Source organism: Esox lucius, chromosome 7 (assembly GCF_011004845.1).
Source record: "Esox lucius isolate fEsoLuc1 chromosome 7, fEsoLuc1.pri, whole genome shotgun sequence".
In the NCBI taxonomy this organism is placed as follows: Eukaryota; Metazoa; Chordata; class Actinopteri; order Esociformes; family Esocidae; genus Esox; species Esox lucius.
Window position 1 is genome coordinate 46,486,110 of NC_047575.1, and position 25,655 is coordinate 46,511,764.

At 43.5% G+C, this 25,655-nt stretch overlaps 4 protein-coding genes across 12 annotated transcripts in view; 3 read left to right on the forward strand and 1 right to left on the reverse strand.

Moving 5' to 3' along the window:
• Positions 1-3,384: 3,384 nt before the first annotated feature.
• eif4ebp3 (eukaryotic translation initiation factor 4E binding protein 3) lies at positions 3,385-6,686 on the forward strand. Its single transcript, NM_001303892.1, is given in 3 exon segments — positions 3,385-3,663; positions 4,974-5,135; positions 6,164-6,686. Coding segments are annotated over 3 exon segments (330 nt in total). The 5' UTR covers positions 3,385-3,527; the 3' UTR covers positions 6,196-6,686.
• Positions 6,687-11,081: 4,395 nt separating this feature from the next.
• Positions 11,082-15,062, forward strand: mat2b (methionine adenosyltransferase II, beta). Of its 2 annotated transcripts, none has more exons than XM_010871236.3 (7): positions 11,082-11,195; positions 12,566-12,760; positions 12,971-13,085; positions 13,301-13,447; positions 13,567-13,760; positions 13,847-13,960; positions 14,141-15,062. In XM_010871236.3, the coding sequence occupies exons 1-7, from the start codon at positions 11,166-11,168 to the stop codon at positions 14,315-14,317; spliced, it is 972 nt and encodes a 323-aa protein (XP_010869538.1). In that variant the 5' UTR covers positions 11,082-11,165; the 3' UTR covers positions 14,318-15,062. The 2 variants fall into 2 exon arrangements, with proteins under 2 accessions (XP_010869538.1, XP_010869537.1); XM_010871235.4 differs by lacking the exon at positions 11,082-11,195 and adding an exon at positions 11,729-11,884.
• Positions 15,063-16,300: 1,238 nt separating this feature from the next.
• Positions 16,301-19,688, forward strand: LOC105011309 (cysteine-rich and transmembrane domain-containing protein 1). 2 transcript variants are annotated; one of them, XM_010871237.5, is made up of 4 exons: positions 16,301-16,863; positions 17,306-17,414; positions 17,529-17,943; positions 18,466-19,688. In XM_010871237.5, exons 3-4 carry the CDS (start codon positions 17,553-17,555, stop codon positions 18,591-18,593), a joined length of 519 nt encoding a protein of 172 aa, XP_010869539.1. In that variant the 5' UTR covers positions 16,301-16,863; positions 17,306-17,414; positions 17,529-17,552; the 3' UTR covers positions 18,594-19,688. The 2 variants fall into 2 exon arrangements, with proteins under 2 accessions (XP_010869539.1, XP_010869540.1); XM_010871238.5 differs by lacking the exon at positions 17,306-17,414 and having other exon boundaries at positions 16,309-16,863.
• A 1,909-nt stretch (positions 19,689-21,597) lies between these two features.
• Positions 21,598-25,655, reverse strand: part of si:ch211-12m10.1 (teneurin-2) — a 259,810-nt gene continuing 255,752 nt past the window's right edge. For all 7 annotated transcript variants that reach the window (XM_029120920.2, XM_034293165.1, XM_034293167.1 and 4 more), the window contains 3 exons: positions 24,026-25,646; positions 23,747-23,877; positions 21,598-23,627 (listed from right to left, as the gene is read on the reverse strand). In XM_029120920.2, the coding sequence (XP_028976753.2) occupies positions 22,890-23,627; positions 23,747-23,877; positions 24,026-25,646 (2,490 nt within the window). In that variant the 3' untranslated portion in view covers positions 21,598-22,889. The remainder of the gene's footprint in view (positions 23,628-23,746; positions 23,878-24,025; positions 25,647-25,655) is intronic.

Below are 25,655 nucleotides of genomic sequence, written 5' to 3' on the forward strand. Positions count from 1 at the left end.
GTGACAGCATCATGTTATGGGAATGCTTTTCATCAGCAGGAACTGGGAAAGTTGTTGTAACTAAGGACAAGGTGGATGGACATAAGTAAATCCTAGAAAACAACTTACATTAGTCAGAAGCAGGCTTGGAATTTTATTTTAGAGGCAAGGCCATTTGGCCTTTGGTTGTTACAAAAATATTTAGGGCACAAAGGCCATTGAGTAAAATAAGAGGATTTGGAGCTTACAAATAAAGAATTTGAATTGCTGATGATAAAAAAACAGGCATGACATAAACATTAACTTTTTAATATAATATTTTGAATAATAACGTATTATAACTGTTTTTCCCTCATAGAAAGTTAAATTATCATATTTTAATCCTTAAAATGACATCTACTCCTCCCTCAAAATGTTTATAGATTCCGGAATCAGTTTTGTTTCAGAGGTTTTAGTTGGGAGCATTCACATGACAACAAACTGGCAACGCTATTGACAGTAACGTTAAGGCTAGCTAACCTTAATGTTATATAAAAAATAAATAAACGCTAGCTAGCCAGAATGATAACATTACATCAGTTACACAAAAGTACCGGCTAAGTATTTTTTAACATCACAATCACCCGTGCTAATAAGTACCATCAAAATATACCAATATAGTGACTTATTTGTGCGCGGAGCAAGTATTTTTTTTAAATGTTTTAAAAATGTTTTACTACAAACTATGCAATGTCGAGGGATGTCAAACCTAACATTACTTCTTGGAACTCTCAAAAAAGCGTTCAGGTGTATTCTCCCACTCGGAGGTCGGATCTTTCCCCATCTCCCAGTATCTCATGAACGCACCTTCCAAAAAAAGTGGTTTGATTCAGGTAAGTGCTAAAGTCAGCTATCTATCGATAACTAGGTACCTTGCTTACAATCATGTAGTTGCAAACTACAAACAAACGTAGGGACAAACTGCTGACTGTAAGATTTTGACAGCAGGGGCACAAAGCCCATTGTGGCCTTAGAACATACAATGATTTTCGGGGCATCACGGCCAGAGCGAAGGGCCATGGCCGTCGTGAAATTCCTACGCTGTACAGCAGGAGACCTTTGACTGGGTACGGGGTTCACATGTCAAATAACCGTGATCCTAAACACAGCCAATGCTACACTGAAGTTGTTTAAAAACCGTGTCCTAGAATGGCCCGGTGTTACGGTTTAAGTGGTGTTAGGATTAACTGGTGACATTTCCAGATGCGACGTAGGCGTGGCATGAGAATCCTTGGACAGGAATGATCGTGTGGGTGACTGTGTCGATGCCTGTTGAAAACGTTGCGAACGTAAATAAATCGTTCAAATGTTCATTTTGGCATTGCTATTTGTGTCATGATCGCGTTTCATGTGTTTGTACCTAGACTACGTATAGCCTATACGGGAAACAGTTTGAGATGTTTGTTGACGCTGCAGCTCGAACACAGAGTGAATACGGTTGTTAGTTGTGGTAGATTGCAGCCCTCACAAATTAACTTGTGATACATCTGCATCTATCATCGGTCATGTTTCATATTCTTTCATCATTTACACCTACCAAAATCAAATTCTCAACATAGGCAACACAACAGGTGTGGTGTAATAAACACAAACTGAGTTTACACGTTAACACGGTGCAAAAATTAAAATTCAATATGCAATGCAAGCTCTAAGTAATCTTACAGTTGTAAGGAGTGACACATTCCTCAGACCTAAATCAAATTCTGAATCTGTGGTAATGCTTTAAAGTTGCAATTTACCCATGGCACCCATCCATCTAAAGTTTGAAAAATGTTGGTCTGAGTTTCAAGAACAGGAAAAGCTAGACACAAAGACATGCAGCTGTGCTTGTTGCCACTGTGGTGCTGTCGCTTATCTAACAAATATATCCGTGTTTGTCCTATTTTCCTGTTTCACTGTAATCATAAAATGTTTGCACCTTTAAAAGGGTTGTTTATGTATTGTTGAGAAAAGGGGGAAATCACGATTGAATATACACTGCTCAAAAAAATTAAGGGAACTCTTAAATCACACTTCGGGTCTTGATGAACAAAATATATTAATGATCAGAATCTTTCCTGTACATTGTATAATTAATTGAGAACAAAATGACATAAGAATGGGCAGTGGAAACCAAAATCACCAACCAATTGAGGGCTGGATTCAAACTCTCACTGAAAATCAAAGTAAACAATTAAAATCACAGGCTGTTCCAACTTGTGTGAATTTCATCACAGCAACTCATAATGTGACTCAGTAGTGTGTCTGGCCCCCACGTGCCTGTATGCACTCCCAACAACGTCTGGACAATGAGACGGCAGATGGTGTCCTGAGGATCCTCCTCACAGACCTGGATCAAGGCATCATTGAGTTCCTGGACAGTCTGTGGTGCTATTTGGAGGCGTCAGATGCACCGATACATAACTTCCCAGAGGTTCTCAATTTGATTCAGGTCTGGGGAACGTGAGGGCCAGTCAATGGCATCAATGCCTTCATAATCGAGGAACTCCCTACACACTGGTCACATGAGGCCGGGCATTGTTCTGCACCATGGTGGACCTGCCCATTGTGGTATTCTCTGTCGAATGCTAACAAGCTGCATGGTGCTGGGCTGTGAGCACAGGTCCCACTAGAGGACGTTGGTCCCTCATGCCACCCTCATGAAGTCTGTTTCTGACAGTTTGGTCAGAAACATGCACACCAGTAGCCTGTTGGTGGTAATGTAGGGCTGTGGCAGTGCTCCTCCTGTTCCATTCTCGCACAAAGGAGCAGATACCGGTCCTGCTGCTGGGTTGATGCCCTTCTACGGCTCTGTCCAGCTCTTTTACAGCCCGTCTCCTGGTATCTTCTCCATGCTCTTGAGACGGTACTGGGAGACACAGCAAACCTTCTTGTGACTGCATGTATGGGTGTGTCCTCCTGGAGAAGCTGGAATATTGATATCCCTGAAGTTTAATTGACTTAGTTTTATACTGTGATGATTGTGTTCCCTTAATTTTTTCGAGCAGTGTATTTCCATTCATTATAGTAACGCAAAATTGGGGGAAAATATTTTAACATTCTAATATTGTCCATTGAATTTACAAACACAATTATGCTAGACGGGGAAAAAGTAAAGTGCGTGTGTTTAACGAAACTGTTCGTTATAGATTTGTGAACTCCGGCATGATAGCTTCTAACTTAACTATCAGTTGCAGAGCATTTTATGGAACGTTCAGTCGTTTGTGGTAAAACCACAGAGAACAGATCAGCTTTATAAAAAATTTATAAATAGACATGCTTTATATCTATGGGTAAAACTGTCTTCCCACGACGTTACCAACGCACCATGATAGACCACGCCTCCTATCAGCAGTTCTCATAAACACCTGCACGTGGCCGCCAGAAGACACCGCGGACAAATCTACTGGTCGTTATTCAGTAGTTGCAGTTCACTAGCCAAATAAGATATCGATCAGAAATAACGAGTCCTGCCCGTTTTTTAAAATTTTAATTTTAAATCATTGTGCATTAAACGTCTGTTTTGTAGCATGTCTAACTGTAACACCAGCATAGGGCTAACCTGTCCTATTCCCGGTCGCTTTGAGCAGTCGGAAGACTGGACTCAGCTGCCGGACACATACAGTCAAACTCCTGGAGGCACGTTGTTCTCCACCACACCTGGAGGTAAGCTTTGCTTTCTGCAACGTTATATGCTGTATGGCCTAGCCCGAGTACCCGTCTCTTTAGCTAGCTTCCATTCCTATCCCTGGCTGTAAACAAGATCGTTGGTAACCTCAAGGAGTAGTAATTGAATGTTAGATAGCCTACTAGTTTAAAGACTAAAAACTCTTACGGAGTTTTTCCTAGACACTGAAATTCAACACGGTTGTTGTTTGCTCCTTGGGGTTTCAGGCTGGGTGTTTTGTTAAAGCACTTACTATGACAACTGCTGTCGTAAAAGGGGCTTTAAAAATAAATGTGATACTTTTAAAGTTCTGTTTTGGACAAACCTATGTAGCCTACTGTAACCTTTTAATTACAATCAACGTTAACATAATTAGCGTTTTGCTATTCCAAGATTTTGTTTGTTGTTGAAATACAGCAATAACAGGTTTGATTCTGTCCAAATCCGTTGTTGTTTGTGAACATGTCGGAATGTGAGTAGAGCATGTGAGGAGCATAATTTTGACTCATTAAATCTGCGGCCCCTAGGAAGTGGGAGCCTGGGTGGAGTTGCTGGGAAAGGGGCTGTTGATTCTCGTTAAAATGTTGGAATTGCTGTGGCCCTGTTATAAGAACGGTGGTTGAAGAGTATGCGAAAGCAATAACCTGGAAAATATGGGGACTTTTATTGACAGACTAAATAGGTCTGAGACCTGTTATCTGCACGTGACATGAAATGCACTGTCTCCAACTCTGCTCCTGGAGAGCTACAGTGGTGGTTGGTTTCACTCCAAACCTGATTTAGCACCCTGGTTTCTAATAATTATTCAGCTAATAACTGAATGAGGCTGCATATGCATGGGGTTGGAGTGAAAACAACCAGGACTGTTGCTCTCCAGGAGGAGGGTTGGAGACCCAGATAATATGCATCCTATTACAGGATCAGAGGAATGTCAGCTCTTATATTTGGATTCCAGTGGTTCTTTGTAGTGCAGTGTCAGCCTTCTGACTTCTTCCGTCTGGATCCAGGACATGCTGTAGTCTTAAGTCGAGTTACATAACATGTTTTCCCTGCCTTTATGATCCTGGCACAGCGAGTTCAAAATAAGTACAGGAATGAAAGTTAACCCTGAAAGTACAGACAGACCTTCTGTAGCTGGTACTTACACACCTTAAACAAATATTTGGCGCAAGACTCACAGGCCTGACTGTTCTTCAGGTGTCAGAAGATTTGAAACTCACTGTTGCACCTTGTGATTTTAGTCAAATCTGTTACTAATATCATTGTTCTTTGCCTGAAACGGAAACCTTAAGCCCTTTTCTCTTCAAAGGAACCAGAATCATCTATGACAGGAAATTCCTGCTGGAGTGTCGGAATTCGCCCGTTGCACGTACCCCCCCGAGCTGCCTACCCCATATCCCCGGGGTCACAGTGCCGGCAGGACACCCTCTGGGCAAGCTGAAGGAGATGGATGAGAACAAAGAAATCTCTGGTGGGCCTGGTCACTGCATTTGTACATTCTAACCCTAACCCTAATCTTATTTAACCATACTGAGTCTCATTTAAGATTACAATATATTTCCCAAGAGGGACTTGGCCAAAATAGCAGCACATGAAACTTGCATGCGATGATGACATAAACATTCTTAAATGGAGCAGGTTTTTATAGGTACAGTGTAAGCTTGAAGGAAGAGCATGTACACTTAAAATAACCAGGCACTTTGTTCACCATCCCTGACGACACCTGAGAGTGTCATGATATCAAATTTTCACTACATGATTATTGTGGCCAAAATAATTCACGGTAACGATATTATCGCGGTATCTATAGATAATTTGAAGCAAAAAAATGCTGTCTGTCAAATTCATCTTCAACTTTGTTTAATGTGTTATTTTTATTTTTTTTTGGCAAATGAATTACCCTCAAAGAGTGTATGGAGGTACAGAGATTCTGTAACCATTACTGTACAAATACAAAAATAAGTGTACATAAAGAACAATTACACTTAATGAATAATGGAAAAGGCATCCAGATGAACTTATAAAAAGATCCACAAGGCCTAACACCAAGAGGAGTTTTTGGAAAAATACTAAACATTTTCACCTAGTGAATAGGCTACGAAAAACCCTAGTGTATAGGTCCAGTGTATCGCTCCAGACTCGTAGTTTAAGCATGAGTAATATTGTCCATGAATAAGCTACGGATCAGATCTCTCCCGGGGGTTCTAGTGGGGCTAACGCGTTGATTTCAACACCAGTGCATAGGTCCACACCCCTAGTGCCAAACTGTGTGTTGAGTTGTTTTTTATATTTATTTTTTTACCAGTAGCACTAGTAGATATGTTTCAAGGTGAACCACTTCAAAAGAAAAAAAAACAGAAACATGTCCAATATGTCATACTGGCCTCATGCTTTGTCTTGCACATGCTCAGAATGACCTCTTATCACTATGCGCACTTTAGTTTCTTTTGAAGTTCAGGATACCTTTGAACTGACCTGTTCTTCCTTTTGTCCCTTCAGCTGATGAAGCCCAGTTTGTGATTGACATCTGAATCCACTCATCAACACCAATTCCATTAAGAAAAATTGTATTCCAATCAGAGCACTTGATGGTCCTTACCGGTCAACGGACAGAACTAACTTTAGATTCCTTCCTGGTGGAAAATTCTAGAACCATTAAATGCTCAGAGCGTTGATCTTTGAGGCCAGAGGAAGAATTCTAGGTACATTTGGGAACGATGCCTGCAGTCAGTCCGATAACTGTTCCAGAGAGGGTAAATGGGCAGTTCTGGTGCTTCTCGATGTACGCTTTCTTTGTACACATGGTACTTCCTATTTTTGCAGGACTAATTCATGTATAATTTTTTTTTTTTTTTTTTTAGTTGTGGGAACAATATTTTAACGTTGCATTTTTATACATGGTGTGTTGGTCTGCAGCCGATTACAAGGTGATCCAGAAATGACTTCAGTTCATCGTTGACTGTGTCTGCTGGTCAGCTGCATTGAAATGGGAAAAGCATTTCAAATAAATAACTTCAAATCCATCTCTTGTGTTTTGTTATCATCAAAAGGCTGAGAAAGGGTGTGTGAATGTGGTGTGGTTTAAGTGAACTCAATGCCCTTGAATTAACTTAATGCCAATACCAGGGTTGTGTTGAATTTGAATTAACTGAAATACATATAAAAGTTTTTAAAATGTTGGGAATTCAGTTGACTGACTGAGCACAACCCTGGCCAGCATATTGTATAAAGTATTTGTGCCAGGTTTTATTACTCCAGTGTTCCCATATTGGTGATATGTACCCTACTGGTACTGCCTTCATATGGTTACAAGGAGGTGTGACATTTAGGTGCTAATTAAAATAAAAAATGTAGTTAAAGGTATCAGTTCTTGACAATTGTGACTTGTAATTCCAACTTGGACCATTAATTTCTGAAGTGTCCTGGGAATGAACAGCCTCTGTTCAGTATGTCAACACCGTCCTACTCTGGCGGGAAGTAATGTTGGCATATTCATTACAGGACTGGGACTCCTGCCACATACAGCTTCCCTCCTGTTCAGTTCTGAGAAGAGGCACACAGAGGGCAGCTAAATACTGTATGTAACCCTGGGGCACTGCTTATGCCAGTTATTTAACTCTGGAGTCCACGTCCGTAACGAACATGTGACATTTGATTGAACTCCAGCAAATTAGGAATGTCAAGTGACTGAAATCTTTTTTTTCTTCCACCATGGCCTTTAGTATTGGCCTCCTGATATCAAATCTTCAGTTTGGGTTTCTGTGGACATTTTTGCTTTCATTGCTAACTGTGTAACAACCAGATAAGGCGAACTACATCATAGTGATAAGGAATTGATATTCTAGCATCATGGGAGCAAACACCTGTTAATCTGCCCCCCCCCCCCCCCCACGTTTCTTCCTACTTAATATAGGCTTCACTTGGTGAAAACAAGTATTTTTGTACACATAGTTGATGTCACTAATTATTTAGACCTAAATTAGCCATTGACACTGAAAGTCTTAATTGGCTTGTTAAGGAATCTCCATTCAAGACAATCAATCATTCCAGTGTCCTACTGTGATACTCTGTTAAGAGATAGTAAACCAGAAAGCACACTACCATACCCACATTAATCTTAATTTGGTATGACTGAATACATTTCATTAGGCACTTTCTATTTTATAAGGGCGTTTGCGAGGCAAATTGACAAATCAATCTTTTTTTTGTTGCTTAGAATGGCGATATCTGCATATCACTGTTATGCCCTAAAATAGTTACAGCTACATGGGATATCTGCATATCCCATGTAGGCATTAAAATAGTTACAGTAGGCCTACTACGTTTGTATGATAACGCTTAATTACTACTGGTTAAAGATACATTACGCTTAACACTGGTAAAGGATATGCGTGGACGACCTGCCCTCTGGTGGTAACAAGGTGGATAACCACCTCCAGTCCTATTATTTTGGAGTGGAGTATGGGTCCCTCAGTTCGTACAAACATGCATTGGGTGCAATTGCCGACTCACCACGAGTCCGATTTTAACGATATTTGGGTCAATTAAGCGTTTTAAATTGCAACATTTTCTGATTATTTTACATGTACATTGCGCTATAACAATTGGTCGAATTTTTCAGAACGTTAGTGCATGCGTTTCTGTTTATTATTCTCAGACAGTAAAACAAGGAAAATCGTGCGAAGTGAGGAGATTTGGCCGGTCCCCACTTGAACAAAAAGCTTTATCTGACTTCGGGTTTAGGGTTATAATTAAGATTTAGAATTCGGGTCAGGTTTAAATTTAGGGATTAAGGGCCGGTTTCGCATACACGGATTTAGCCTAACAACCTCAATGGAGTTTTCTATTGAACTAGATTCCCCCCCCCCCCCCCCCCCTAGACTAGCTTAATATGTTTTGTTGAAATCGTCCCTAAGGGTTACATTTATTAGTTGGGTTTAGATGATTATGCAAAACGTTCGATTATTGAGGTTAAGATTATAGTGTTAAAATTCCTGTAAATCATACGATTCGAAATCATTAGTCTTTAAATGTAAATAGCAATTGCATGTCAGACTCAGAAGATACACAACAGGATGGGTTAAACTAAGTCTTAAGGGGCATTATACTTTTGACCAAGAGGTTGAATCTTTGTTACAGAACGTATGAAAATCGAAGAGGCCGAGTACCAAATCCTATGGCCATTTTCCTTTGTTTTCTCCAACAATGAAACAAAGAGACAGGCAATCTCAAATCCCCCTGCTGATGGGACTTTATCAAGAATTTTAGGGAGTCATCACTAAAAAGGGCAATACTGGCGCAATTGACAAGGGGTGGGAGATGGCTTGGCAAAAAATTGCTGACAGATTAAATGGGTAAATCATACTTATAATTTTTTATAAATGAACATTCAGATCACTAGATAAGTAAGACTGGCTATATTATTGGAATAGATTATATCATATTTATAATCAATCAAAATTAATTAGGCTCACCTATGTGAACTGACATAACTACAATGCATTTACTATTAATTAGCCTAATTCAGTGAGTCTTGAAGACTTTCTGACCTAGTAACCCTTGGCCTATTCATTCTCGGTGATTACATCTCAACAGAGGGCAAATGAATAGCCAAAAAAGAATGTAGGAACAGCTTCGATATTAGATATCGATATTAGATATTCTGTCTCTGAAGACCCTTGGGACAGGTGGCGTAAAGGCTTTGTGTAGAATCTGTGCACCTTCATCCACAGGGTTGTTGAGGAATGGAAATGTCACAATTAGTTGCAGCTGGCTGGTCTTCAGATGTACTGCTTATAGTCTGAATCTCAAATTCAGACTTTTTGATTACTCAAACTCAGTAAGGTAATCCGATTACTTTGAATTACTTTTAGATTACTTTAATATTAAGAGGCATTAGAAAACAAATAGGAATAACCTATAAACAATTGAACACATTTTGCGGGATCAATCAATGTTAGTGTTTACATAGCTGGCCAAAAACGGAATTTGCATACATTTGCATACACTAAATCTGCAGTAGTCTGATGTTTTGCTCCACAACCCCAAACGTTGTCAAAACTTTGCAAAAGCCCCAGGCACACGAATGCACGTTTGCAATCGTGAACACCCGCACACAAATACATTTTACCCGCGTAAACGTAACCTGCAATTGTTATTTTGGTTCAAATAACGTTGTTTTTAAAAAATTTAATAAAAAATCAAACATTCAATGTGTCAGAATTATTTCGCACATGTAAGAAAATGTAATGTTTGAGCCAATATTATGACAACGTAGGTCCCAATCAGTCCCAATACTGGCTTACAATAAACTAAACAGTACGTACTTTATCATACTTGTAGTATGCAGTATGCTATTTGAGATTCAACCATAGTCTAGGCCTATGTCAATTAACTATTGGCTTTTGAAGATAAACACGTCAATTCATGCTTGGTCACAATGACAAAAAAAAAGTCTGAACTTATGCTTCCGAACCTTATACAGTCTATGTTCCGAACATGGACAGGACAAAAGTGATGCGAGCGAGAAAATGCACGGAACCGTGTTTTGGGATTCTGTTTCCGCCTGTTGGACATTATTTGTTTAAGTTTAAATTAAGCATGACAGTTAGCCTGAGAGGGAGCTGGGTAGTCAGAGGTATAAATTACCTTGGTTACTGAGCAGGGATTCATATAAGCCCCTGTAATGGAACGGAATTCTCACTTAAACTAGCCAGACTTAGAGAAATTTGCCTGGATTTTCCTTTATCTGCCTTGGTGGAATACCGACGGGTCTCACGTCCCCACAGGGATAGAAACAAACGTCTGTGAGTGTGGGTCACTCACAATATTGATTAAATTAAAAGGAGGTTTATTGTCATGGAAAACAATGGTTGAAGTGGAAGGGAAGTGGAAAATAAGAAAGATAAAATAGTAAATGAGGTGGAAGAATATCAGAAATGTTGACATTTAGTGGGTATAGTTAATATTCTGCTCTGCATTGCCTTATTTGTTGTCCCAAATTATGTATTATTATTGGTATTTTAAGCCATTTTCTAATAGTGATGTCCAGTTCTTTATTCTTTTATATGGTGTAACATTCCCATTTCTTCCGCTTTCCGACCGTCCTTGGCGCTCAAACCAGTGATCTTCTGAACCCCGACCAACCATGCCTGTCGTACCCATAGACTGTATATATAAGGTCGTACCTCACAGAGAAAGAAAAACAATTATCTTCATAAATTTACGGTCTTCATTAGTTTAGCAACCTCGTGACGCAGCGTCACAATCTGAATGCCATTGGTCAACCGTCCACAGGGCGGGAGCTTAGAGTCGCATCTTCTTTCTTTGATTTATCTAACTAAACTTAGTTGAATGATCCGGCTTGTCATTTACACAACCGCACTGATTGGCCGAGGGGGCGGTACGTCGTTCGTAGGAAACGGTGTGTGATGTTTACGTTTTTTCACTTTCAAGGTTGGTGCTTGTTTGAGTCGTGTACTTGTATTTATGGTTGGAAAAAATGCCGGGATACGAATATGGAGATTATGAGGTGGGTTTTAAGTGAAGGTAGATACCAGTTGCCTTCTTGCATTAAGTTATCTAAGAATTTAGCTATGCAACGTTAGATGTTAGCTAGCTCAACGATTTTAACTAACTGGCAGGGCAGCCTCTGCAGTAGCTAGGCTAATTTGTTTTGTTACACATACACACCAGCTAAGTAACTGGCTGTCCAGGTACTGTTTTTATCATTGGCCACTTGCTATATTCAACATATTTATAGTAGGATATCCACTCACTAATCAAATGCTAGCTTCGTGTTTGTTAGATAGTTATAGTACTAGCTAGCAAATTTAGCCAAAGATGGTGGATAGGTAAATACGTATCAGGCCGTATACCATTCAAATATTGTCACAGCTCGATTTGATTATCTGGGTGGCTCTCCATAGTCACTGATGCGTTATCAGCGGTAACGTTTGCTTTAAGTAATTTACTGTAAGTTATATGAACCAGAAGAATTCTAGCTATTTGGATATTTGCTTCAGTTTCTATAGACCGAGCCACACCGCGCATAATTCTGCGATATTTCGCGAGACAGGAAACAGCTGATCTGGGAAGTTGCGCACCTAAAATTATATAAACACTAGTGGATTGATAAGACGTTGTCTTTCTGTAGCAATGAGCATCACGGAAAGGGAACTTAAGATACATTTCACTCCAGGGAATGTGGAGGTGGTTCAGGTAAAAGAATGGACGGCAACGTGTGGGTAGACAGATTTTACAGCAGAGAACAGCTTGTTATGGGCTCGAATTGCTGACATCAGTATTCAAATGAATGAATGAAGGAATTGATATAATCCTGTTGCTAACTAGTGTTAGTGCAAGTTGTCTAGCAGCGTAGTAGTAGAGTTTAAACACATTATTAAGAAATTAACGAGCAAAAACCTGAATGTAAATTATACACAACTCCCGGATTTAAGGAGCGATTGCTATGGGCGGACTGAATTACAAGTGTCGGTTGGTGAACGCGATATCATAGGGTGCTTTTTTTATCGGGTGGTACTGAAGTCTGAGAATGGCAACACAGAATAACAGAGAGCTCGATTTCTGGCTGTTTGATTTAAGTTTAATTACATTTTAACAATTTAACAGATGGAGTGTTTGGAACCGAATGCTGTATGTTTATTTATTGTTTCACAGTTGTGACAGGTAGAGACCCTGGCTCTTATTAATCTTCTTATTTATAATTATTATTAGAGCAGTACACTGGCAACATGTTTTAGTTTTGCACTGTTGGGTTATAAGTCGTGATGTGAAATTCTTCTGGAGAGACTTTGGTAACGTGCCACAGTGATTTCTTACAGTATATTGCCTGGAGTCACGACTGATGTGTAACTTTGGTTGTATTTTTCACATGTTAAGGAGAACGTGGACATCCCCTACAGGCGAGTGCTGGTGACCGGGGCCACAGGACTTCTGGGACGTGCAGTTTATAAAGAGTTCCAGAACAATGCCTGGCACTCGTTGGGCTGCGGATACAGCCGGGCTCGCCCCCGGTTCCTTCGATGTGACCTGACCGATGAAGTTGCGGTGCGGGGGGTTATTCAAGATTTCCAGGTGGGTATGGAAGTCTCCGATGTAACCGCTGTCATTTTGTGTTCTGTTTAGACTGCTGACCTTTTGGGCGACTGTGGGAGTCATTGTAATCGCTAACTCCGTTAAGGGACTAAGAAGCCTGTAATGGAATAAATGGCTCAGATAGAATTGCGCATACTCGTTGCCTCATCCCTGTGTGGTGAATATAATCCTTGTGCTGTCCTTGCCCAGCCCCATGTGATTGTGCACTGTGCAGCGGAGAGGAGGCCAGACGTGGTGGAGAGGCACACAGAGGCAGCCTTGAACCTGAACGTCCACGCGTCTGGGACGTTGGCTAAAGAGGCAGGTGGGTCCGCTCCTCTGTTGCGGTCCGCCGCTCTCTCCCGGGTCTCACGCGACTGCCAAGGCGGTTTTTGATTTAGCGCCACGTCCAAACTCTCTGTGCTGTTACAGTTTGCCATTGTTTGGGACATCATATTTGTGTGGGATGTGCTATTGAAGCTTGTGGTGTCACGGTACGCTGAACATTGTTTCCGTGTTTTTGCGTTGTGATCTCTGTAGCTGGGATGTTCCTCATCTACATCAGCACCGACTACGTTTTTGATGGCCGGAACCCCCCGTACGGAGAGAACGACGCCCCTAACCCGTTAAACGTGTACGGCAAGTCCAAGCTAGAGGGGGAGCGGGAGGTCCTACGGCAGAACCCCGGTGAGTCAACAGTCCACGCTGCTGTTGCCGTTGTCGTTGTTTGCCGGCACACTTTGCGCGTTCCCCGCGCCCCTCCCATGCTAACCGCTCATTCCCGAATCCCCTGTGCCGGCCCGCAGGCGCGGCCGTGCTGCGAGTGCCCATTCTGTACGGGGAGGTGGAGCGGGTGGATGAGAGCGCCGTGACCGTGCTCTGGGACAAGGTTCAGGAGGGCGCCGACAGCTGCGGCGTGGAGCACTGTCAGCAGCGCTTCCCCACCTATGTCAACGACGTGGCGCGGGTCTGCCGGCGCATGGCGGAGCGGAGGCTCCAGGTGAGTGGACGCCGTTTTGGAGAACGCCCCTCAGGTGGTGTCTGATTGGCTGATGCACATGCCTTGTCTCATGCACACGCCTCCAGGACCCGTCGATACGAGGCATCTTCCATTACTCGGGAACGGAGCAGATGACCAAATACGAGATGGCGTGTGCGATTGCGGATGCTTTCAGCTTGCCCAGCAGTCATTTGATACCGGTATGATAAAATAATAATGCACATTTGTAATGTCCCTTTACTCTCGAGTAAACAGCCAAAGGTCTGCTCTGGTCCGTCCTCTCTCTCATGCCGTTTCTCCCACACAAATGCACTTAGCGATAATTGCATGTTAACGTTATCCAGCGAAGCGGTCTTCACCAGAGCTTTGTCCGTTTTTAGATGACGGAGCAGCCTGCCGGGGCCGGGGCTCTGAGACCTCATAACGCCCAGCTGGAGTGCTCTCGTCTGGGGCTGCTAGGCCTCAGTGTGGAGCCCGTCCCCTTCAGGACGGCTGTGAGGGACAGCCTCTGGCCCTTCCTGTACGACAAGCGATGGAGGCAGACGGTCTTCCACTGATTGCTGCCGGGGGGGACCAAACCCGAGATGGATCATCAAACGCAACATTTGACTTCAGGCTTTATAGATGACTGTGACTTTTTGTGTTAGGAAGTTACTGATTCCAAGCATTTGGGCTATTTCCTGCTACTTCCGATTTCTTGCATATCTAATGCTTGCTTTTATGAACCGTTTTGTGTAAAGTGAAACATTCCTGCTGAATCGATTGCTTAACGATGTATTGGAAGCCACTGTAGGCAACTGAAATGTCTAACGTTCTTATAGCATTGTTGAATATAAGATGTTACTCAATGTTTCTTCCTTTTTTTTTCTCCTTTTTTTTTCTTCTTTGCTGCAGATAACTTCAGTTTTAGCCAATCGGTTAATTAAAAACAAATTCATTAAAGTGAAAAAATGCCTGCTGCGTCATAGCAACCCACCCATGCTGGGTTTAATTGTTGAATGATTCTTTAGGCGTGTTACACCTCGTTATAGACAGAAGTGGTAACTGTTTTGGTAGATTGGATTTGAACCCATGCTGCAGCAGTATAAGATTACCAGAGAGGCAGTGGCTTAGACCACTGGAAATTCACTGGACATCCATAGGCCACTGGGTTTTTATTTGAATGAGAATGTCTGTATTATGCCCTGTGTTTGTAGTTGCACTAAGAAATCACATTTTCTCTCACATTTTGCGTTTAGGCAATGACTTCTTTGATTATGGTTTTATGATAAAGACACTGGAATAAAAATCTTGTTGTCAAGAGTATTTGTTGTTATATGCACTATTGTGATCAGATTGGATCAGAACAGTGTTGATCAAAACAAGAATAAGAATGGTGTTTGGATTAAGCACCCGTTTTGTCATAAAATATTTCACGTTTACCTGCCACAAGTTTTTCACAATCGCTAACACTAAAATGGGTTCTCTGAACAACATAAACCAAAATATTTTGCAAAGTCCAGCAAGGAAGACCATGAACCCCAATCTATAGGCATTATCTGACTGTTACCACTATTTAAAGTTGTTTCATTCAACCTTTATTGCCAAACCCTATATGCAACTCTCTCTACAGTGAAATGATGACCATGTTGTCATGGTGAAATCACTGATTCAAAACACCAAATTAAAATCAATGCAATTCCAACCCTCAACACAGTTGTCGAGGTGTAAACACAAGCGTATTTGGCAACAGGTACAGGAAAATTAACGAGTAAGGGGAGGTGGATGCTGAAGAAAAGAATAGTGATCTCTAATGCCGTTTATAACACTTGCACATCTGTTCTTGTACATCCTATGACAGAGGGAAGCTGATTCCAGACTTTCAGAATTTGAAATATGTTACTTACTGTAAACACATCCGACTATAATGCTGACCACCCTGTTTTCTGTACTCTGAATCTGTATGCATTAACACAAACAAGACAGTATAAAGAAGTTACATGAACTTAAGTCTTGTATGAACATTCTATAAATTGTATCTAAATGTAAATGGGAGCCATATACTTATTAGGTATTTTTTAGAATAGAGAGACATCAGCTGATGGTGGTAGACCATGCATGATTCATGAGGCCCCAGAACTAGCCATTGTGAACATGCCTGTCAAAAACAATTATACAGTACAGTAGCCTACACGTTTAGAGAAAGAATAATTCAAGGCAGTTATGCTTTTTTAAATTATTTACAGTACTCCCTTGTCTCAATAAAATACGACCAGAGCGGACTGCAGACAATGATCAGTTAGGAGTAATTTCATTTTCAACATTTTGGGCCAGAGCTGGGCATCAGACCTATATTGCCCGGTTGTACAGCCGAATCAATGCGGCACAGCAAATCTTGTTAGTCGCATACAAACAGTGCCGGGGGACCAGGAGAGGGCAGCACAAATTGACTCAGCGTTGTCTGAGTAGGGCGGCTGGTTGTCGGATAGGGTTGCCCTTTCTTGTTTTTAAGAAGCAGAGCATTTGAAATTTGAATCGGAAGTACCTTGAGAGTATGTTTTTATTTAATTAGCATCTGGTCATAATTCCATATTGGAAGCTGAGAAAAATGTGTCAAATAATTTTCGGTCATTTACGTTATCACATGGCCTTTCTATTCTAAACGGCCTTGAAAGTAGCATGTGAACTCCAAAAAAAGGATATAATCATTAAATCGGCGATTTTAAAGTTGGAAGGTCTGAGCTTTAGATTGACTTACAAGTTTCCATATTATAATTCCAATTTGGATAACATTCATAAGAAAGACGAAGTTAATTTGGTTTGGGGAGTTGCCATTAGTTTTGAAGGCATTGAACGCCAATGTTGGAAATTTCCGGGTTCCCAGTTTCAAAAGTTGTGAACGTGGCATTAGACAATTTCGACAACTTACTCAGCTGTTTCTACGACATCAACCTGACCATCTGCAAGTTTTCCAATGCTGCCTTCGGAAAACGATCGAGAGCGCCTGCAAGCAACACTTGATGGATTAGCCGCATATACATTTAACGTGAATCAATAAAAAGCTCGTGTGTTGTCGCGAATCTGAACTAAAAAGAAGAATTCAGATAGGTCTACTCAACCTGAGGTAAAAAAATATATATTCAACAATAACGCATATATCTACTTAACTTGGGCAAAGTTGGAAACGTTACTTTAATTATTTTAAATTCTGTGTTCATTTTCCATTTCTGAAATGTGTCAGTATGAATTAAAGTTAAAATATAAGGTTTATTTTATATGCAGCTGCCTGTACTATATTGAAAACAACCCTGTGGACTATTAGTCTGTAATATAGATGGGAATGCTGAATGTGCTCCTAGCAATATGAGCCACATACATCTCCAAATTAACTGTGCGTGGAGGTGGAAAGTATTGCTCATAATTTTACTCAGAGCCTGGCCTTATTCGTTGATGATTATTACACTGTTAAGAAATAGTTGTGCCTCCGGACTGGAATGTGAACTCTCAGACTGAGTCAGTCTTTATAGTCAGGACTCAGGACTGACCCCCCCCCCCCCTTTCTGCAGCATCGCCACAAAGCTCTCATTCACTGGATTGGACTGTTTTCACTCAAACGTCTACAGGAAACGCACAGGGCTCCACTCCAATTACACGACATGGGAATCTGACAGTCAGGTGTCATGGCTTTCTCATTATGTCTGACATTTGAGCTGAATGTTCTAGTTGTCACACAACAGTCTGTCACATTTGTGCTTTTTCTGACTGCTTTGTCGTTTCCCACATTCTTAGGGGATTCGTCTCGGCGCTCCAGAGATGAATTTTGACCAGCCCCCTCCCTACGGGGGACCTGTACCCTCTGCCCCAGGATACCCTGCTCCTACAGCCCCAGGATACCCTGCTCCTACAGCACACGGATACCCTGCTCCTACAGCACCCGGGTACCCTGTTGCAACGGCCCCTGGGTACCCTAACCAGGCCGCCCCGGGATACCAACCCCAAGGGTTACAAAATCAGGGGTACCCAACCCAGGGGTATTCTGCACCTGGGTACCCCGCCACAGATCCGGCATACCCCAGCTTCCCCCCCGATGCATACCAGGGCCAGCCTGGCTATCAGGGCTACCAGATGCCCCCTCAGCCGCAGTTTGGATGGCAGGACCCCCAGCCTGGTGCGCAGATGTACGGCGAAGCCCCCAAGAACACAGGTGAGACTGTGGAAATTGTGGAACCTCTGATTGGGTGCGGTCCTACAAACAGAGAGGTTAGGGGGAAAGGTCGGTGGTGGTGGTGGTTGGCCGGGGGGTAGTGTGTGGTTAGATTATGGTTGAATGTATGGCTACATTTCATAATAGGCCAACTTAATAGGCCCTTACCTCACCCCTACACAGACCCTGTCCGGTGTTAGTCATCATTTTATTCTACTGTTTCTATGAGGTGCTGAGCTTTGGCTTCAACAGACTCTCCACCGAAGCCAGCTTGTAGGAGCCTGTACTGTGGCAACTGAAACCTCTGTTGGACCAATGTGCCTAATTAAAGGAAGGATAACGTTTGTTCACAGTTAGTATTGATGACTAGCCCAGAGTTGGAGATGGAGTTGCCGGGCTGTGGTCAATTACCGACTTGTCTAAATGTTCTGTTGTAACGGCGCCGTGACTGCGCCTCTGTGAGGTAGAGCGGGGACGTGGACAAGGCGCTCAACCACTTCTCGTCTGTGTCTTCCTCTCCAGTTTACGTTGTGGATGGCAGGGGACGAGACGGCGGAGGTGGCGGAGGAGGCGGAGGAGGGGAAAACGCCTGTCTCACCGCCTGTTGGACGGCCCTGTGCTGTTGCTGTCTGTGGGACATGATGACATAGTCACAGAGCCTAATGGGACGACACCCCATGGTGACCGCGGCATATGACCCCCTGGACATTTTAACCGAAAATGTGTGTTACTGTCTCTGTCCTGTCTTCTCTAACTTCGTTATTGCATAATACATGTTAATTATCATATTTGTTGCTAGCTAAAGCCAGAGAAACTAAAAGTACTAAAGCTAACATTTGTTTTGGAAAGTATTGTCTTCACTAAAGAAGCATTTATTTAAAGGTTGTCTGTGATCAGGTCAATTTTGAGTATAGGTTATATTTATTTCTGTTTGTTTTTCATATTTGTTGTGTTGGAGACTTACGTTTTTCGTTTAATCATTAACAAAGAGGGAATGTTCTGGCCTTTTAATGGTGAAGAAAATTATATGAGGTCAGCTTAGAATCCTTTCTCCTAGAAATAAGTAAAATCATTCACACAACAAACCTTTGTTACGGTTAGAATCAGTTATAGCTGGCTCATGGCTAAACCAGTTAGATCTGTACCAAACACATGTAAATACGAGCTTTTAGCTGTGCGTTAGGTGCCTATGTTCGGACAACTTATTTTGGGGAGTGCTCCTCACCCCTCTGGCTTAACTCACATGGGTCGAGTGTGAGGCCAGGGAGGTGGGTGTTTCTATTTCTGAAAGGTTGTTCTGTTAGCTGAGATTGAAGCCCTATTTATAACTACTGCTTTGATGTGCCTCATATTTTACCTTGTCCACATTGTGATTTTATCCACATTTATGTAGACAATTCAATTAAAATGTATTGCGATCAGAGTGTATCTTAAGTGGTAACAAGGATTCTAGATTATCAAACCATTAAAATTATTCCTAAAAGGATTGGAAACATTAACTCAGGCCATTCATATTTGTCTTAAATCTTAGCATTACACTGAAATAAATTTTTTGGCACAATTAGAATCTGTAACTCTGTGCGGAGCTGTGGTCGAGTGGTAAAAACTTCTGGCTTCAGGATCATACACGGCTCCCAGCTGGAGATCAGGATCCAATACTGTCTATGCCCTCAGCTGTATTCTGTTCATTAACACTGTCAGTAGAAGCCTTGTAAAAACACAATATGATTAAAGAGTGACTTCAATTTTCTGGTCCCTTATTCCAGTTTGTCCCCAGTGCCAGCAGGAGGAAGGACATTTCTTTTTTTTACATTTTAAGCGTTTTATATTTTAAATAATAATAATAATTATGGTTCCAAGCAGCAGGAAACCCATTGTTTTTGTGCTGGCTTTTATTATTATTATTCACCATTTTAAACACAACAATTGTTCTGTTTGGTGAAAACTCACCAAAATGTGTACACGTAGGTATGGTGGCTATTTGAAATAAACAACCTTATGAGATGGATCCGCTGCATGGTTGCCTGGCAACTGCCTGTTGAAATGCTTGAAAACAGCCACACCATCCCATATCACCCAGAATGTTGAAACTTCTCATGAAGGTCCCAGTCCTCATGTGGAACAGTTGTCTGCCATCTTGGATTTCCCAAATTTTTGAATTATATGAAAACATTATCCTTTTGCTATGCAAAGCCTCATGTCCAACACCTGTCCTGAAGATGTCATGCCGCGTGCCACCTCATTTGACCTGTTGGTGGCACTATAACAATGTTTTGTTAATCTATTTTCATTCAGCTTGGATGTTTCAAAGGTATAACACCCTTAGTGACACAAACAGAAATTGTTTGATCAGCGATGCTTTTCTACTTAAAGGGAAAAATACATGGATACTTCATACAAGACATTAACATGTTTTCTTCAAGTGCGGCAAAAAGGGAATCCTGTAGAAACAACGCATTGTGGATCAGTTGCACTGTACTGTCCTATGTAACGTGCCATTAGTTTGTGAAACAGCTTTCCTGTTTCACTGCTGCATAGGCTGGAACCCGCGAATCGCTGCTTGCAGCTATATTTAATATTTAATTTTTTCAGTTTCATGAAGGCCATTTCGCACTTAGAACGTTCACACCGCAACAAGCCCCAGCAGGTTTGAGAGTGCGAGATCAACATGTCCACCAAAACACAAGTGGTGACGAGTGCTGTGCAGAACGACAACTGGTCTGACACCAGCCCCACTGGCTGTAGCTAGTGAAGAAAACGCTACACAGGAGGCTTCCTGGAATTGTTGGTTTGCTGCGATTAGGAATCAAACTCCCTGCTGCAGCAAAGTACTGCTTAGCCAATCAGGATACTCCATTTAAAAACTGTCCAGTCAGGGATTTTGAAAACCGTTCAATAGTGCAGCAACGTGACTTGTTACGGACACCCTAACGGTGTTAAAGATCGCAAGCCATGTTTATCGTCCTTCTTCATCTCCAACCTACCTTCCGTAAAGGCCTTTTCTAGCTGACTCGTGTAACTGGTCGTCCATCCATCCATCCATCCAACCAGTTTGTCCTCAGCTACCTAAAGAGCAGCGTCACAATCAGCCCTTTTCATCCAAAACCAGTCTGCACATTTGGGCCGAATTGCAACGTGGACAAGATCAGGAAACAAGGCTTTTGACAGGCAGCAGCGATGCTGATCTACATAATGTGGAAAAATCGGCAGAGGACAGGTGTCAGTTCTCTAGAACAGTCAGGGAGGCTGTACAGGCAGGTTATTCTACTGACACGCGATAATTATTACAGCTGCATGTCAGGATTCACATGGTTCCCAACCTCACACTCTAGTTCCTCTGATACAAAGACAGGGTCAAGGGGTGACAATGCTCCAGGCAGGTGCTAATTAAAACAGTAAAAATAACCTTGGAGTAATGAGAACCTTACTGCAGCTGACAGCAGTGGTTAGCCTCCAATGATCTCTGTTTGAATATTAAAACATCTGTATTTAAATGTTCATTTACCTCAGTGGTACCAAGGAAGGATATGTAACCTGTCACTCTGTATCTAACAGATTACATTTTAGGTTTATTCAGAATTTGAGCGTTTAGGCTACTGACATTTTTTTTATACGAACAAGTGCTTGTCGAAAGACGGGAAACAAAAGCCCATGCCACATGAAAAAAAAAAAAAGTTTATTCTGATCAACTTCCCACATAATCCTGGTCCTAGTGTAAAGAATGTTTCATGATTCATATTCATGTACATATGAACATACATGCTGTGATTCCTCACAGTGAAAATAGATTTTTACAGATAGGCTACTGGTGGTTACAGAGGGAAAAAAGGAATTCAAAGCTCTAGTATTAAAAGGGGATGTTTGAGATTTGGCAATCAACTATAAGATCAGTAACAAAACATCCCTTTCACGGTTTTTCACAGAACAACAGTAAAGCCACTCCTTTTGAGAAATGTACAAATTAGACAACTTTCATGAAGTGGATTGTTCCCGGTTGAATTGAATGTACAGTTTTTACTTGGTACTGTGTAGGGAAACAGGCCTCACAGCTGTAAAGACTTGATATAACCAATGTCAAAACACGACATACATCATATTTCATCTGTGATGTTTTTTTGGGCTGCAAATTTTAATACATAAAAAAATGACAATACTTTCATATTTTACAAAAAGAAAAACAAGTCGTATGCATGTCATCCTCAATACAAATCTGTTGTGATTGTCGTATAGTGCAAAACGAAAAAAGAGCAAGAAAAAAAACCTAATTAAAATAAATAGCCTGAAATCCTTGAATCCATTTGCATTTTTCTTGAAATTTCACTATGGTGAAAGGGAGTTTCCAGACTTGGATAAGTCTACAGGAGTGTCCAAGTTAATGTCTACTGCACAGGAACATACAAATCTACACACGTCACATTCTCAATCTTCGTTAAATGATACCATATTTTACTATGTACTTGAATGAAGAACAATTCAGGGTCAGCGTTGCTCATTATCATGACCGTGTTGGCGAGTGATGGCTCTACGCTCTCCAGATACTGGCTTGATTCAGTTTGAGTAGTTTAGCCATTGGAAACTGAAGCCTCGACTGGGTTCGTCATTGTCTGTGCCCGGGGCAGGTAGGTAACATCTGATAACTTGTCGGAATGGCAGATAACCTTGTTCTCATTGGCATCAATACCAATCCCTCCCTCCCCCCCAAAAAATTTGAAAAAATATTCACCATTTATCCAAATGTCCATTTACCTCATACAAAAAAAGTTGGTACAGTTCACATCATCAGTAGTTAGGAGTGCTTTTCTAAATCATCGAACAAACACAGGCACTGGTTTTTGCTGTCCTCAAAGCATCCGTCTGTGTAGGCCGAGTCCTCTGAAACGTCAGCAGGTATACCCCACGTCTACTCTCCCCAGGAGATGAAGTGTCAGAGGGGCTTTGTTGTGCTGTTACCTCCTTCCCATCTCACTCTGTCTGAGGAACTGGATGTTGTTGCTGCTGTCCGCCAGTTCCGGGTACTGCTCCACCGGCAGCACATAGTAGCCATCGTAGCCCGGCACCTTCCCTGTCGCCAGGAGCTGCTGCCTCTCCCCCTCAGCCCACTGGCTCCCCCCCTCTCTGCTCTCCCTCAGACGCTGCTGCTCCTTCGTCCAGGCACCCGACAGGGCTCTCTGGTGTGCCTGCTCCAGGAGGCGACTCCGCTCCTTCTCAAGCGTGTCCGCCGTCAGGCCGTAGCGCACGCTCAGGGACAGAGCCGCCGTGTGGATCTCGATGGTGAGGCCCCGGCGGGACCGTCCGCTGACCGTCACGTTGACGCCGCCCTCCAGGGCTCTCCTCCCGCTGCTCAGGCCCAGAGACAGCAGGTCACTGTCACCGAGGCCCAGCTTCACAAAGAAGTGGCAGTCCCTGCCGTCGATGGTGTAGTGGGTTCCCTCCAGGTACACGGCGTTGTTCAAGACCTGGGCCACCTTGCGGCTGTCCTCGCTGGCCAGGCCCGACACGCCGGTCACCACATGGCCCTCCTTGATGGCCAGCATCATCCCGCGGCCAACAATGGGCACACTGGTGCCAAACCAGTAGCCAGGCTTTTCCCGTTTGGCCCACTGCCCCTTGTTGAGCTGCTTCCCTTCCAGAGCCATGAAGGCCTGGTTGTGGCGCTCTGCTGCCTGCTGCACGCCGGTTATCAGCTGGAAGAAGAGCAGAGGATCAGCCGGAGACGTGACTATTTGTTTGGATTAACATGAATGCCGTTGTAATTGGTCTGTGTGGTCTCAGTTGATCAGTGTGTGCTTCCTCAACAACTCACCTGAGCGGTCTCACAGTCCTGGCTCGCCAGCAGTTCGTAAGGCGGCTCTACAAAATACATGGTCTGCCTGGGGAAGCCGGGTATGATGTTACTGAGCTGGAATCCAAACATCACCAACCAGCTCTTCACATCTGCAAAAGAAGAGGATTTATGAATTAAAACAAGGAAGGTTGTCTCCACATAACACTTTCACCTGCTGGATCTTTTTTCATTTGTATATTCATGTATTTCTATACGTGCCACTCGAGACTGATGGAAAGTGACCACAATCCAGCTCACCTGTCACATAGCTCTTGACGTCTATCATGTCACTAAGGGGGTTGTTGTTTTTGAACATGTACAAATTGAACGGGGCTGGTTCCCTGCCAACCTTAGGCAGGAGTTTATGGTCCGGTGCAGTCCACCTGCCAGCCAGTACATCGTAGTCCCTCTGGGCAAAGTGAACCAGCTTGGTTAGGGGGTCGTAAAGCCCGCCGTGGAAACCCACCACCATGTTGAAGTCGGGGTTGGAGTCGTGGTACACCTCCCCGTAGGCCGTGTACTGGAGCTGCTTGACCATCTGTCCGTTGCTGCTGAAGACAGCGAGCGGCGTTCCCGTGTTGTCCGAGGCGATGTAGAACTCCTCTCCGCCACTCACCTCCATGGCAAACAGATGGCCCTGCAGATCGTAGTCGAAGGAGGTGATCTCCCCCGCCGAGTGGTTGTACATGTGGCTAATCCTGCCTGGGTAGTTGAGGTCGGCGTAGAAGAACTGCAGGTGCTGCCCGTCGTTGGTCTTCCTGGAGACGCGGCGCCCCAGACCGTCGTAGCGGTAGCGGACGCTCCAACCCCCGGGCAGACGGCTGTAGGCCAGCTCCAGCTGTCCGTTGGAGTTGTACTGGAACACGTCGCTGCCGCGCTGGCTCAGGACCCCGTCCTCGTCCACGCGGTACTGCATGTCCCCGAGGCGGGTGATGCGGTCCCGCAGGTCGTAGCGCAGCGGTAGCAGACGGGCGCTGTTCCCCGGGTTCAGTAGGTGCAGGTTGCCGTTCAGGTCGTAGCTGTAGCGCCACGCGGACCAGTCGTTGACCTTGACCCCGATGAGCTGGCCGTCGCCGTCGTACTCGTAGCGGTACTGCGTGGTGTTGGCGTACGGCCCGATCTTCAGCTCCCTCTTGATGACCCGGCCCATGCTGTCATACTGCACCGTCATCCAGTACATCAGGGACCGGAAGATCTCGTACTGGACCTCTTTGATGCGGCCGTGGGCATCGAAGTGCTTGCTGAGGGTCATCACGGCCGTGGTGATGATCTGGTTGATGTCGTAGTAGATGATGCCGAACTTGCCAAAGTGCTCCACCTTGCCGGAGATCTCGTCATAGCGGTAGAGTTCTACAGGCAGAGGAGTCTCACCGATCACAGGCTTGACGCTGGCCACGCGGAAGCTGTTGTCGTGGTAGGTGTAGTCAAAGCGGGCGTTGACCATGCCCTCCTCTGAGAAACGGTACATCTGTTTGTCCACCAGGGGGCCCACCTTACGGTAGCGGATGGTACAGGAGAATCCCCCACTCTGCAGGTTGACCATCTTCAAGACTCCGGCTGTCTCGTCGTAGCCGAAGGTCACGGCCGTGCCGTCGTACAGAATCTCAGACAGCTTGGCCAGCTTGCCGTACTTGTAGACCACCCGCCGGCCCGTGCCCAGGTAGAAGATAGCGCGCGGTCGTCCGTCCTCGCTGAAGTCGTGGATGATGGTGGCGTTGCTCTCGGGGGGGTTGTAGATGTTTCGGATGTAGCCGACGGACACGTGGGTGGACATGGTGTGACGGGCCATGCTGGGCATGGTGACGGAGGTGACGCGGCCCGAGGTGTCAAACTCAAACACATACTGCCGCTGACTCTGCTGGAGGAGCAGCACCATGGACTGGCAACA

Bases quoted from the DNA above. Each gene is read 5' to 3' on its own strand.
- mat2b (XM_010871235.4), top strand. From the start codon at position 11,822: ATGAGCATCACGGAAAGGGAACTTAAGATACATTTCACTCCAGGGAAT. The intron at 11,885-12,565 runs GTAAAAGAATGG...TCACATGTTAAG, and splicing joins GGAATGTGGAGGTGGTTCAG to GAGAACGTGGACATCCCCTA. The intron at 13,761-13,846 runs GTGAGTGGACGC...ACACGCCTCCAG, and splicing joins TGGCGGAGCGGAGGCTCCAG to GACCCGTCGATACGAGGCAT.
- LOC105011309 (XM_010871237.5), top strand. From the start codon at position 17,553: ATGAATTTTGACCAGCCCCCTCCCTACGGGGGACCTGTACCCTCTGCC. The intron at 17,944-18,465 runs GTGAGACTGTGG...CTTCCTCTCCAG, and splicing joins CGAAGCCCCCAAGAACACAG to TTTACGTTGTGGATGGCAGG.